The sequence below is a fragment of the Anomalospiza imberbis genome, chromosome 1 (genome assembly GCF_031753505.1).
Source record: "Anomalospiza imberbis isolate Cuckoo-Finch-1a 21T00152 chromosome 1, ASM3175350v1, whole genome shotgun sequence".
Classification (NCBI taxonomy): Eukaryota; Metazoa; Chordata; class Aves; order Passeriformes; family Viduidae; genus Anomalospiza; species Anomalospiza imberbis.
This window is the reverse complement of record NC_089681.1, coordinates 126,753,808-126,768,945: the sequence shown is the minus strand read 5'-3', so window position 1 is coordinate 126,768,945 and position 15,138 is coordinate 126,753,808. Positions and strand designations below refer to the sequence as shown.

Genomic DNA, 15,138 nt, shown 5'->3' with positions numbered 1-15,138 from the left:
TTCTGATGTTATGTGCTTCTGTTTTAATGCTGCAAAACATAGGGTTCTGCCAAGACTGAATGCATCCCACATGTTTCAGTTTTGTTTTCATGTGAATTTGACCTCTGATACATAAAATTCCTGTCGAGCAGTGTGCACATATGTGAGCCATTTCTGAAAGCAGAGAGAACAGAGCTTTGATTCAGATGAGTGGAACATTCCTATATAATGATCCTCAAAGGAATTTCAAATTAACTCGTGTGTAAATTTATGAGCCTCTTTTATCAAATAAATGTTCATTTTTTTATATGCAGAGATTGTTGCTGTTCTTACTTTTTTGTTTTGTTTTGTTTTGGGTTTTTTTTTTTTTTTTTTGTGGGTTGTATAACAGGTGGCCAATGCATTTACATTTCATTTCAAAAAACCAGAATATTTTCTATTTTATGAACTAAGTTCTAGGGGAATTCTTGCAATTCAAGTGAATTATTTTTCCTTGTGGCACCTTTGCAACCAAGATGTTATGCAAAGATTAAAAAATCAGAATGTAATATGGGCAAAAAATCAGGGAATGAGAAGAGATTTTTATGTATTTAGTTTCTTTTTTCCAGTGCACTCTTTACTGTGTCTGTTGTGAATGAAGAGAAGTAAATCTGACATGTTATATCTTGTTGGATAATGCCTGCTTTGGTGCACCACTTATACACTGCAAAAGCTAACAGCTGATCCCTCTGCACAGAACAACAAACATTTCACTCAACATGACTAGCACACCAATCCAAGGGTATCATCAAAAAGAAGCCTACCTATTTCAAAGTAAAAAAAAATTAAATTTTTTACCAGATGTTTTTAACTCTTGAATTTTTTTCTTTATTATCCTGACAGAGCATTAGATAAGCATTACTCTAAGCAGGCAGGTTTGGTGGGCAATATCACACTGTTACACAAATCAAACATGTAGATCCATGAAAAAAGATCCATGAAAAATTTTCATACAAAATTTGGTGAAAGCATGATTTGCCCTAATTGTGTTGTGTTACTTGCAAAGACAGCTACTCTGCAGGGTTCTGTTTTTCAATAACTTGGACCTTAGATTCAAGCTACCTAATTCTGACAATTTTTGTGACAACAGAGATGACTTGATGGAAATAAGATACTTTTAATTAACATGGCAACCCTGATCTGACCTAGAATTGTCAGGAAACACAAAAATAGTGAGAACTATTTATCAGCTTGGCTTTGCTTAAGATAAGGATAAGAGAATCTATTACTAGACATTCAATTGTACTATTAGTAATATTAAATATAATGAAATTATTAGAACCTCACATCCTGGACTCAGCTATTTCACCTTGGCTTAGTCAAATCTGAGTCACAGTACCACAGGCCTTTTGCCAAATTTATAATTAATATATAATTTCCACTAACACAACACAGATCATATTCCCTCACAAAAAGATGCTACCAATAAACTCCCTTTACTAGAAGAGAATTCACTCCACACATCTTGAGGAATGGTGATACTTTTTATGCTGTTCATGTCTGGAGAAGGGACCAACAAAGAAGGATTTGATGTCTTTATAAAGGAATAAGAACAACTCTCTTCAGCTGGCAATGATTAACATTACTTAGAGCCAAGTTCATCAAGTTTGAATGTCAACCTGAAAGTACCACAGTAACACCTAAACCACTGAACAACATCACCCAGTGCCAGATCCAGACACCTCTTAAACACCTCTAGGAATGGTGACTCCATCACCTCCCTGGGCAAACTATTCCAGTGCTTGACCACCCTACCAGCGAAAAACTTTTTTCTAATATCTAATCTGAATCTCTCTGTCTCAGCTTCAGGCCATATAGCAGCTAACCTATGATTTAATTAAATATATATGCTATTTTATCACAAAACTTACAGTGATTTAAGAATAAATGTGATAAAAAGACTAGATGCCATGTTCACCACTGCAAAATGTGGGCATATTTACTTTTACTTCACACCTTTTATCCCTTCATCCCCAATGCATTTCATGATTCCATATTGTACTTTCATCACTCATAATGTGGGTTGGAACTTTTCTGATAATTATACAGCTGAAGAGTTTCTTGTCCCAGGAATTACATGAATTCATGGTTGTAAGAACAGAATGGACTTGTGACCCACTTTTGAATCTCTGTTATAAAACAGGCACAATGATTTTTCTAAGAATATTTCTGCATAGCTGTATATTTGTGATACTTTTCAGAAACACAGCCACAAATAATGATTTTAAAACTCCCAGTTGTGAGAAATTTCACTGCAATTATTCTAGTGGTCTTCTTTCACTTTAAAAAGGAAATTATTTATTTCCATTTCAGATTTAACTAAAATTTATTTCTATTACTCCACTCTATTCCCACTGAAGTTGTGATATATACTTCTGGACTTCATAATCCTTCAACCATGGCATCACAGTGGGATATCATCTTTTTTGATAATGTGACTTTCCAATTCCTTTTCATTAGGAAACACTACTTTCCAGAATTATGCATTTAGGAAGCAAGGAACAATTCAGATGTAACAATACCACTAGAAATCCTGAAGTCATAAGTTAAATCTTTATCAATATCTGCCTTGATAATTTCATATGAGATTCTAGGATTTTAATGAAATGTTCTTCTGTAGTATCAAGAAACACATCTTATAAGACTACATTACAGCAAGCCTGGTATTTCTATTTGGAAAGATACAGTCTCTTACAGAAAAATCTAATTTGTTTAGCCATATGCATTTTTTCTAAATTTATATTGAATAACATAATTGAAATCACTTTTAGTTCTTGCATTACATGATGTGAAATGCCTTGTATTGATAGGCATCAATTCAAGAGAGAAGCATAAAGCCAGGTTTCCCAGATCCCAATGCCATTGGGACCATCCTGTGGTAATTCTAAAGTCAAGTCTTTCTAAGAATGAATGTCCTTTCATTTCTCCTTTGTTGGGGATGTTTTTGAGAGGTTATTGCAGTTTATTTTAAATGTAAATTCTCCTGTTCAGAGAACTGAAGTTGAAAGTTCCTTCTGTTTGGGAAAAAACTTCTTTGGGCAATATTTCTTTTGCTTCCTTCTGCAACAGGCTACCTGTTTCTTATTTCACATATGCAATGAGGAAATCATTAATAAAACCACGCTGGGATATTTTAAAGCAATTTCTTGTATGATTCTAGTCTTAAGTATCTTTTTCCAAATTTTTATAACAATTACTATGTGACTTTTTAGGTAAGTTACATACTACTTCTAGTTTCATAAGACTAGCTATTCTGTGTCTTGTGGAAAACCTTGGAAGTGTTTCAGTGTTGTACTTCAAATCCCTTTGTCAGATTTTTTTTTGTTTGTTTGGGATTTTTTGTGAGTTTTGCCTCTAAAAAAATAAACAAATTATTTTAGATAAAGGTTTATACTCTTAGGAATCCAACTTAAAAGATATCTCAGTAGTTCCATGTAACCCTTAACTCATTTTTTGGACTCATCCCTCATATTTCTGCCAGAGAAAGGAAGGCATAATTATTAGGCAATGCTGTGCTTGTGTTGGATCCTGATTTCCACCAGCATATAGAAGCATGCTGGGCTTTGGATGTATGGAATACCTGCAGATTTGTATCCAGTCTGAGGATAAAGCAAGAATTAGTTTCTGTCACATCAGAAAAGTCTTTCTCAAGTTTTTCTTCTAACAGAAATGAAAAGTGGGAGATGAGAATGCAGCATTTTGTCTTACAGTTGTTGTTCTTATCCAATATATTTTTGGAAGATGTCTGCCTTGTTTACAAGTCAGATGCATTGCTCTACCATCAGATAAATACCTTTGGTCCAGCATCTCCCTCGCCTTTTGCTCCTTTTGGTCCTTCACGGCCTGCAGGTCCTGGAGGTCCCTGGTACAGCGGAGGAATAAAGCATGTCAGTAGTTGTCTTAAGGTACTTGTGTTCTTCAGCAGAGAAGACAATTTCTTCACATTTCTGATGTGTAGGGAGTAACAGCCATCCTCAGTCCCAGATGGAAACCTAAAAAGACTCAGATTGATGGAAAAAACTACAACTCTTGACTTAAGAACATTGTTCTCAACTCAGAGAAAACAGTGAGAAAGCAGACATTATTCCATGATTCATATGCTGCAAGCATTAGACAACTGAAATACCACAGCTAACCCATCTAAATTTAGGGGTTAGGTAACCTTAACAAACTTGTGTGTACTTGTGTTTGGTAGTCTGTTCTCCTGAACTCCCTGCTCAATTCATCTGCCCCTTCAGCTGCCTTTCATACTGCTGGAGGCATTCCCAGGCTCCCTTTCAGCATGCATAGGGCAGATGGCGTTGACCCATCCTGCTACCTACTTAGCCATATAAATCTTGTCCATGTCAGACAGTGCTTTATTAAGTTGGTCTTTCCAGCCCATGCAGCACAAAATGGCAGGGGAAAGACGTTACCATGAGACAGCACAACAGAACCTTTGCACATTACACAGCGTGAAACGTGTCAGGTACATAGCATTACACCAGGAGGTCTGAGTGAATGCATTATGTAATAATTCTGATCCCAAAGGACCTTCTCAGCATCAGTTTGAATGATAGGAAATTGGAGTGAGTAGGAATTTGGAAGCACTCAGGTCCTACCTCAGTGCATTTGGGAGTGCTTGGGAGGGTTGTAGTTTGAAATAAAGCTGGATTAGACACAAAAAGAAAATAGTGCTAATGGAAGTTTGACATGTGGTGGTTGAGGGACGGCAACAGTATTTCCACTTTCTAGTGGAAAACAGAGAGGCTAGTCAAACGTATATGTGGTTTTGGGTGACTGAAATTTAGGATGATACGTCCTTGTAATGGAATGTGCCAGCTGGAATACTCAGGTGGTTGGCTCCCTCTGAAGCCAACTATCAGAAAAGCAAGAGGTGAAAAATCTTCAAATTAGAGAATTTAACTGCCCAGTATGAGAAACAGCTGAAAATCCAAGGAACTGGAACTGCAAAATTTGGTCAATCAGACAGTATTAGAAATCTCGACCAGAAAAGTATGAAGAAAAGGGAGGCAGAAAAAAAAATTCAAACCAGTGATTATATTTAAAGATGTATGAGCAGCCATAAAGATTTTTATGGAATTACATGGTATCCCTTTCATGACAATGAAATGAGGACCATTTATATCCAAATTTAGTTCCAACTGCTTGTACAACTGGTGCTGTATCTAGTAAAGGGATTCAAAATATCCATGAAACATTTATATTAGCTAAAGGATGATTAACTGCACTTAGTTAAGTAACTAAATCTAAGCAACTAAATATTGTGTTATCACATAGTAATTTTGTTGGGGTTCTTTTGTTTGCTTGGTTTGGTTTTTTTGAACACGAAGTACAGAATTAAAACTCTACTTACAGCTTCACCTTTGTCACCTTTGTCAGCTTTTGCTCCTTGGGGTCCAGGTGGTCCAGGTGGTCCTAAGCGACCCTAAACACAAAACAGGAAGTCAGAAATCATGCCATTACCTGGGCTATCACAGGGTAAAGAATATTAACAAATATGTAAGAAAGCTATTCAAAATATTTTTGGAAATATAGAATAGCAGTTGCCAGCTCTTAAAATTTGTTCACAAAGTTCAGGAATTTCTATGCTTTTTAAATTGTGATTTCAATTGAATTAATTAAGATTTTAGAAGAATAAGAATTCTTATTAGGAAATTATTAATTTCTGGATTTGTCATTGCAGAAAGAAATTTCCAGAGCACTGACTTTGTATTCAGTCCATATAAAGTTACATTTATTTTCAAAAACAAACTTTTATCAGTTTGGGGCTAAATTTGAGCAATGAGAACTGAATTCAGAATACTGAAACATGATATGCCAGCCTTAAGTTATATGTGCACATTTTTTGTGCTTCCAAGTAATCACATTGGTTCTCCCATGCAGTAAAGCAAAACTTAATTCTACAAGGGAAAGTAGGAAAATAAAGAAATACAACAATTTTAAGAAAAAGAGCAGCCTAAAATGCTCTCTTATCAAGAGACAATTACTCCTTCTGTTGACCCTTCCACTGACTCCCACTAAAGGTTTGTGCATCTGCAAAACCTCAATGCTTCCTTTCAAGGCCAGACAAGAAGTAAATAGCAAACTTTCCCTCTTTCCTCACTCCAGCGAGAGTCTTCCTGACATTTAATGAGAAAATTAGCTGAGCTTGAAATAGACTGCTCACAGAACCCAGAAAGAAAACATGTTGCTTCGAAGCATCTCTGAGGATATGCTGCTGGTCTGTACTGTGGATGCGCACATGACAACACTGGCAATGGGAAATCCTCATGGGTGTGTGTATGCACATGCACCTCCCTCCTGAGCATGGTATGGATGTTGTGGCTGTACAGAGAGAACTGCACGCCCTTCACTCTGTCCCACAGAACCAAGAAACATTAATGCCCTCTACGAAACAGTGTTGTAGAGTGCTGTTAACAACTTCTTGAGTGTTGGTAATGTACATAGGTATAACACATCCTCAAGAATAATTACATACAAATATACAAATATTTCCTTGTCAACTCCAGTAAAAGGAAATAACAAGGAAAATGAAACTACAAGGGACAGAAAATGGTTGCTTCATTATGCATTGTGTCTGTAAATTTCTACAATAATATAATACCTCAAGAAATCAAGAAGAGAGTCCAGTCAGCAGCTCAGACCTCAGCACCTGGTCTGTCTGAATACAATGTCCATGTCTAAACAACAAATTAGCTTGTATTCTAGTTGGATATACAACTAAAACAAACTTTTGGCCAAAATCTCCTGCCCCATGAATGTCTCTACCATAGACACAAATAATCTATTCTTATTAACCAATTTAGTCCTATCAGAAAAATAGAAGAAATGCTTTATGATGCCTATACATCATAAGTTTAGGCTAGCACGTATGTAAATGAAGAAAGACAAGGTAGACTCAATGTTCTGGGTAAGATAAACCCTAAAATTACTTTAGATGAAATGTAGATAGTGATGTAAGCATGCCTTATGCCTAAGTAAATTTTATATAGTAGGTCATTCCTGTATGAATCACATCCATTCTTGAATCCAATGGGACAGTTGCACTGAGAGTCTTTAAACAGACCCTGACCACCAGATTCAAACTGTGTCAGCTCTCAAAGATGTCTCTTCATGTCTCCTAATTTTCAAATGATGGAATTCTGATCCACCTCTGTAAAAATTTAAACAACCAGCATACTTCTAGATCATAAAGAGCTTTATAATGGAAAGTCAATTTCACCTCTTGCTGATTCTTAATATCCATAGATCTTAAACTGTGGATAAAATGAGAAACGTTTCAGAAATGTTTAATAACATTTTAATTTAACAAGAAAGGAAAACAAAAATCATGGGTTCATATCCGTTTTTACTTCTAATCTCACTACAGTAAAGTACAGCCAAACAGATATTTTAATTTAATCCCAGCAGGCCGCTGTAAATACCAAATACGTATTAATGCATTCTCTTCTGTGAGAATTGGGATTTTGTAATGTGTCTGGGCTTGCTATTAGTAGCATAACTATAAATGCTATAAATCTACTTAGGTCAAATCTATGGCCAAATCTTATATAAGAAACAGTTCTCCAGTCCAAATTATTTTGTTGGGGCTTTTTAAACAGAAGAAATGGCCTAAGAGCAATTCTGGGATTATTACTTCCCATAGTTTTATGGTGTCTGGAAGAGAAAATCACAGTGACTCACTCTAAGTCAGTGCACTGGTAAGAGTGCAAATGCCCCTGATGCCACAGATAATCTGCTAAATGAATTCATCTGCTTTTCCAGCCTTTCCAGGGCACGTTCTCAAGTGTAGCAGTGTGGTAAAATGGATGGTATTTGCTGCTACCTTCTCGATTGTGTCTTCTGAGAAAGCCACTCGGGCAAGTACAGTCACTCAATCCACACTCACACCACAGCTAGGTCAGCAAAGAAAGCCAGAAAGGGTCTCTGTACAGAGCTCCAGCGAGGCTTATCGTAGAGTCCCCCCAAAGGATTCCAGGGACAAAAGGCAAACAAACAGGGCAGGGTCCTGGGTTAAGTATGGGGTCAGGAGCCAATCATCTGGGGGTACAGGGGTAGTACAAGGGGCAGGGCAAAAGGCAATGACCTATGGGGAAAGGGCAGATTACCATAACACTGCAGAGCATCATGGCACAAGCCCCTTTTGACTTACCCTGAGGAGCGAGGCATTATCAAAGCCAGTGGTAAATTCTTCTGGGGCAATATCCCAGAAGTTTCCCTAACAGGCTCAAAGGCCTCCCTACTAAACCAGTTTTCCAAAGTAATAATACAAAGATAGTTGCTTCTACATCCTTTCAAAACAACAAAAAATGTATATAAACATAAATCTTGCATCCATGGTGATTAAAAAGAAAATAAAACAGCTATATTAATTTTGATTTATAATCAAAACCTAATTGATTAAGGATCCCACTGCACAATTAAGTCATGTTCATCACTCCTTATTATAAGAATAATAGAGTAAAGTAATTTCTGTATTATAGACTAAGGAAATTTAGAGTTTTCAAAAATCAGAAATAAAAGTTACTGAACGGTTCAGTGTGCTAGTCAGCATCCTCTGGTAGAGGTACTGGTAGAACTGTGTCAAGCCAGGAGTAAATACCACTACTGGTATTCCTGAAACATTATCAAGCAAAAGCTATTGAATTAAGTAGCTTTATTTTGAGCTACATTGTGTTAGGTAGACATTAACGAATTGATTTCTGAATTTGGGTCTATTGTCTATATTTCCACAAAGTGAAGTGATGGAATAGAGTGGAATATTTTATGTGCACACATGGTACAGTGGAAAGGAATAAAAAGATGTTTCTGAAGAAGGTTCCCAATTTCAGTCTGGAAAGGAGATCATAAGAATGGTACCTTTCCCCAAAATACTCCCTTATCAGAAGTGACAGAAGTCTTAAAGAAAGTTGCAACCCAGACCACAAGTGACAGAAGTACAATATGATATAAAGTGTGTTAGAGGGAAAGAGGTGAATTTGAAGAGCTGCCTGCCTAATGAAGAATTCCTATGGGAAGTTTGCAGGGTGAGATACACTGGACTAGTTATTTATACAATTTTGTGTTCCTTCTTTGTAAAAATAATAAGTTTATTTTAAAAATAGACATAACCTGGCATGATGGAGAAGTCGAAGAATTAGTGAATTCCTTTACTTAAAAGATTCTAGTGGTGTCTATATTATCACAGGAGTTTTGCATATGTTTCACACTTACTTACTTTCTATCTTTTGTCTAAAAACTCCTACCATTGGTCCCATTATTGAATTTCCAGGAGGTCCATCATCTCCCGGTGGTCCCTTGTGTCCTGGATCCCCCTATCCAAAAAGAAAAAAATTCAGAATTATATTAACTATATTCAGTTTTAACTTCAAAATTTTACAGAAAAGAACAAGTATTTGGTCCTTTCTCACAGTGACAATTTTTGACTAGGTAACATGAAATCAGTATTTCTAGAGGAAGGTTTCACTACCTTGATTCTGACCTCTCTTACACTTCTGCTTCTCCCCAGCTGTGTAAAAGAGTTTGTTCTACCTTGACAAATAACTTGATGGCTTTAGTTTTCAGATGAAGGTTGAATGTCATAATTCACTTTGAGAGGCCAGATGCACCTGTGGCTCCTGCCTGCTTTTGCCCACAAGCAGGCTATATAACCTTGTTTCTGTCAGAGCACATAGAGAACAGCAAGGAAATTCAAAGACAAGCGCTGAGACAGAGTATGTTTAAAAAGCCTATAGATGCAATGGACAGCACTTCAAAATTGCAAGTTCCATTGTCTGAAGTCTCAGGGAGAAACTCGAGTTTTCCACAAATATTACACAGCACAGCTCTTTGGTAACAGCTCTGGCAGTGGCTTTCCAGGAAAGCAATCAGGCTTAGAATTCATGTTTCATATGTTAACCCTTCACGGAGCAAACTTTGGCTCCTTCTAGTGTTTAAACTTTGGCAACAGATGTTTCACTTTATATTAAGGAACTTATTAAGAAAATCTACCTTTGCAATGAAACATTTGCAATTTCTCAGTAAGAAGAACATGTTTCAGGAAACATTCACTTGGGAATGCAATTAAATGCTCTATCAAAACCACTGAGCAACTGTAACCATGACAAAGAATTATTAGAATAAACAGCTTTCAAATGTCACTGTCCCCATATTAGTAACAGCATAATGACTGTTAAGGGAAATAAAACTCCAGTCCTCAAACGTGGGTGTATCTTAAAAGAAATAAACTCCTCATGGACATAACCATGGCTGCCCAGGAGGTAAGACCTCTAGTCATCACTAATCACCATCTCAGATACTTAGAGATGTCCCAAAAAGACCCCAGACTCCCAGAAATAACTCCAAGCTTTGAGAAGCATTCTCTGCATTAGAAATTTATCATGTCTGTCTTCTCAATTGCAGACACCAGGATGTTTAAGAACAAAATTAGTGGTTATTGTTGTACTTTCCACAGCTGAAAGATAAAACAGACCTGTGTAGCCTGTTACATAATTGATAACTGTCAAAAACATAGTAGATATTTGTTTAAATCAAAGAAGTTATGATGGAACTGAAGAGACAAAGTTTTGTATATTTTCTAAAAATCAATTTGCATTTTATAATTACCCAAATACTCGGTGTTTTTCCACCAGCTACTGCCCATATAAGCCCTGCTCTAAAATTTAGTGAAGAATTTTAAAAGACTCCTACAGACTTCATTGGATTTAGGATAATGACCTGTCTGCTATGAAAGTCATATGAATTGTACTGAACAGAATAAAATCATATGGAAAAAGGCAAGGAACTCTACAAAGTTATTTTCATCATGAATTTATTAATGAACAATCTTGACTCCCTTACTTGTCTATTTAAAAGTGTCACAGTAACTGGAAAAACATAAAGAAGGGAGACTGATTTAATGAAACTTGTCCTCATGCAAGTTGTATCTTTTAGCACCTCACCTGTCTTCTCCTCACATAAAGTTTGTCACATTATTATGGTTTGAAACCAATATAGGAGATATGAGCACCTCACAATCTTCTTTTTTTCTCCTACATGGTTATATTTGTACTGCAGGTATACCCTGAGCATCTTGCATTTTTGTCTTTCTTTCTCCTCCATGCACAAGCAAGTCCAAAACATATCATATCCCTCTGTGATGTCCTATTGCAAGATTGTATATGTCATATATACTGTATATGCCATACCCTCCTGTATTTGTGGGGCGGGGCACATATATTTTTAAGGAAGAAGAAAAATGAGGATGAAATTGCTTCAGAATGATACGATACGCATTAGTGATTCCCTCACTCTAAAAACTAACACCAAAGGTCAAAAGTATCAACTAAAGTTGAAGTCACCTGACATATTATAACAAGGATAATTTAAGTAACAAAAGTACTTTATTATTTAAATATCACTGAATTTTCAAATATTTTTAAAACCTTCAAACTTAGTTTGTTTTTTTTTTTTGCTGAATCCACCTATTTTACTCAGCAGGACAAATCCCACTTATTTCAAGCATATTTTTCCCATAGAGAAAATGAGATGGATGTAGCCCTAGCTATCTTATATGTGACATTTCATTTCAAGTAGTACATACAGGCCAGCTGTTCATTTGGAAGTGGTATAGAAACACACATCACAAAAAAACCCAGAATATAACACCCAAGAACTATACAGAAACATATTCTTGCAGGGGTTTAACGCCATATTTTAAGAAGCAAAAAGCATAGCAAATTTGGAAAAAAAACAACTTCAAACTGACTAATTTCACAGGAGGGACTAAACCAAAACAGAAATCTAGTAAGTTTTTGGGTGTTTTTTAAACAAATGGCCTCAGGAGGAAATGACTATGTACCGAGTTCAGCATGCTATTAAAGGGCCTGGCCTCCAACACTGGCTGTTAATTTTTAATACTTTTTAGTCCTTATTTCTAAAATTCAGTATTTTTGTTCCTACAACAAGGAAGTTCTTTAAATCAGATTATTTTAATTTTGACAGAAATGTACACTAGAAATTTCCAATCTCGGGTCTCTAGAAAATATGTATCAGATAGTCACCTTTGGTCCAGGAGGTCCCAGAACAGATGATCCAGGTACACCAGGGAGTCCTTTCTCTCCGGGATCACCCTGTTACAAAATGGAATAATGTAGACTTAAACAGACAGTTTGACTTTCTGAACTAAAAATACCTACAATATATATCTACCTGCAAAACAAGCAATATTGTAAAAAGCACTTAAATCAGCATATTGTTCTTATGATAGCTGCTCTAAGTTTAATGTTTTAAATAACTATTGGTTGAACTGTGTATTTGACTTTTTTTAGTTTTAATTTTTTTTTTGGTCTGGTTTACAATCCAATGGAATAACAAGAACACTTATATTGTTTCAATTTCCTTATAATTCATTTAGAGCCATACTTACAAAATATTATAACAGAAAGTTAATGATTCAAAGTAAAAATTTCTGAAATACTCATGGTTAGAATAATTTGGACAACTTTAGTTTATCTTATCAGTGCTCATGCATAACTATATGTAATTATATCTTTAACTATTCTTTTTCTCCTTGAGACTACTGTGTCATTTAGGATACATGACGAAAATATTTCTGCTTTCCCTTTGTTCCGTTAGTCTCTAAGCATCAGATGCTTGAGAAATTTTTACACTGCATAAGATTCATAGATTTTTTAATAAAATACAAAGAGAAGGGTTACCATGGAAGAACAAGCTTACTTTTTGTCCAGCTTGGCCTTTTGGTCCTGTAAGACCAATCATTCCTTTGGATCCTTTTTCTCCAGGGTCACCCTGAAGAAAATAAACTTTTTTTTCAATCACAGCAAAGATTAATTTACAGCTGCAGCTACACAAATAGCCCAAACCACAACAATAATTATTAACCCATAATCAGAGAGACGTTTAGATGCTCCACTCCAACTGAAATCCTGCTCATTTCTAGAATGTCCTAAATTATAAGAAATGGGAGATAAAAGTTGTCTCTCTACTAATACATATTTCCAGGCTTTTAATTTCATATTAAGATACCTAACTATTCTCCTAATTTCTCTTAGCTTCTCTCTGTCTATCAACACACTAAGTTAATCTGTCACTTCTGAACTTTAATGAAATTCTGAATTTTTATGAATTAATTTTTATATGAATGAAAATACTGAATTTTTATGTAATCTCTACTGCTCTATTAACTTTAGGCTCTGTGTTTAGAGTCTGATTTTGCTGCACTTGTTCAGGCTACAGAACACATTGCTCTCTCTCTTCAATCCTTTTAAATCATTAGCTAAAATAGAGTTGATACTTGCCATATAATGAAAGAAAAAGTAGGTCAGAATCCAATCTCTTACAAAAGCCTGTAGTATTTCCCCAGTATGCACATCAAGTCATACCTTTTGACCTACAAATCCTTTGCCAGGGGGTCCTTCTGGGTCTCTTGGACCTTCATCCCCCTTTTCCCTCTAATAGAGATTAAATGATTAATTACTTTTCACATAGTTAATTTTACTGATAGAGTTATGAGAAACAATGTTTGCATAAATACTTTCCCCAAAAATGTCAGTAAATATCTGGATAATTTTTTTTCCTACAAAGAATAAAGTATTCTGTATTTTAAAACCCTTGCAATCTCCTACATTCATATTCCTTATTTTCATAGACATTTGTAATAGTGCCATTTGCAACTGTATCAATCTTTTTTTAGGAAGGATTCCATGCATATACTTATAAGAGGAAGAGAAATGCTTGCAAACTTAATAGAAAATGTCTTGATGGACCAATTCTGAGAAGTAATTTTTATACAAGTCTATAGCCAATGGCCAATCCAGGCTGAAAATATTTACCAGGAACATTACATTAAATAACTCAAAAATAGCCCACACAAAACATTATATTAAGGGACATTACCTACAGAATATTTATGCATTATACAAGCCAGATTAGTATATCAGGACACCTGTAGGTAATTCAGAGAGTGAAAGGTAGATTAAAATGAGGTTAAAATTCATTTCTGGTTTGAACTGTTGATGAAAGTGATATTACAGAGCCTGTTGTTGATAGGCAACAGTCTGGATCCCACTTTGGTGAGACATTGTCACACCTGCAAATAACTGCTGCAATATCACCATGCTACTCACTGCAGGCATCCAGCTGTTCTTTGCACTGCCCTGAATACCCAGGGGAGCTGCTCAGTTCTACTGTTTTTACCTTCAATAGCTTACAACAGGGAAGGTGACAGCACAGAATTAATCATCAGAGTAAAGGCAATATACAAGAGAAAAAAACAAAAACCCAGCATGACCATCTGTAACTTTAACCCAACATTTACTCTTAATGCTGATGCACTTCTGATACACTGGAGTCTTACTTTTTGAGTAGGGGATCATTCAAATTTTAAAAATATAATGAAGTAGCAACAGAAATGTTACATATTTTCTCACAGTGGAAGGCTTACAGCTTCAGGCTGGAGCTTGTCTGACTGGTATTTGCACTTTTAGGTGACAAAAATATGAAGCCGCATTCTTAATAGATATGTATTACTATTCAAATATTTTCTGATTTAAAGCCTGCAGTCAAAAATGCTGATTTGCTTTCTCCAAATTATGTTTAGTTTATCAATTCTACATATCAACCCAGCTGCTACTCTCTTATAAGAGCTTCACAGCAGCCATCTGGAGGCACCTGGATTCTCAGCAGCAGTTAAAAATCATACAAAGCACTGACTTTTGCTTACTCAGCAGCTCATTCATTTTGGAAAGCTTTACAATTGAAAGTTTTCATTTAATTTGCTCTAAGTTTACTATTTTGGGCACTCTGCTTTGCACCCCACTAAATTACTGTTGACCATTTTGAATTTGTGCTTCTTTTTCCAGATGTGGTGGAGTTTTTCCCTAGATCCTCAGAGTTTCCCTTGAGAACAAACAGCTCTGGGTTCAGCTGTTTGTGCGGATTCCTGCACCACAGCTGACAGGTTTCAGCCGCAGCTCACCACCCTGTGAGATGCCCTAAGTCCCACTGATGCAGCATTACTTCTTGTCTGTGTCAGGAAAGATCTGAAAAGGCCACGAGGAACAGGCTAAAGACATGAGCTATCTGCTCTCCAAGAAGATTGTGAAATGTAACAGTAGT

The 15,138-nt window shown here is 35.9% G+C and overlaps 1 protein-coding gene across 1 annotated transcript in view; it reads right to left on the bottom strand.

Moving 5' to 3' along the window:
• Nucleotides 1–15,138, bottom strand: part of COL28A1 (collagen type XXVIII alpha 1 chain) — a 60,116-nt gene that overhangs the window by 18,879 nt on the left and 26,099 nt on the right. The window contains 6 exon segments of the mRNA XM_068210433.1: nt 3,812–3,880; nt 5,375–5,446; nt 9,267–9,335; nt 12,063–12,131; nt 12,739–12,810; nt 13,404–13,472. Coding sequence (XP_068066534.1) covers nt 3,812–3,880; nt 5,375–5,446; nt 9,267–9,335; nt 12,063–12,131; nt 12,739–12,810; nt 13,404–13,472 — 420 coding nt within the window.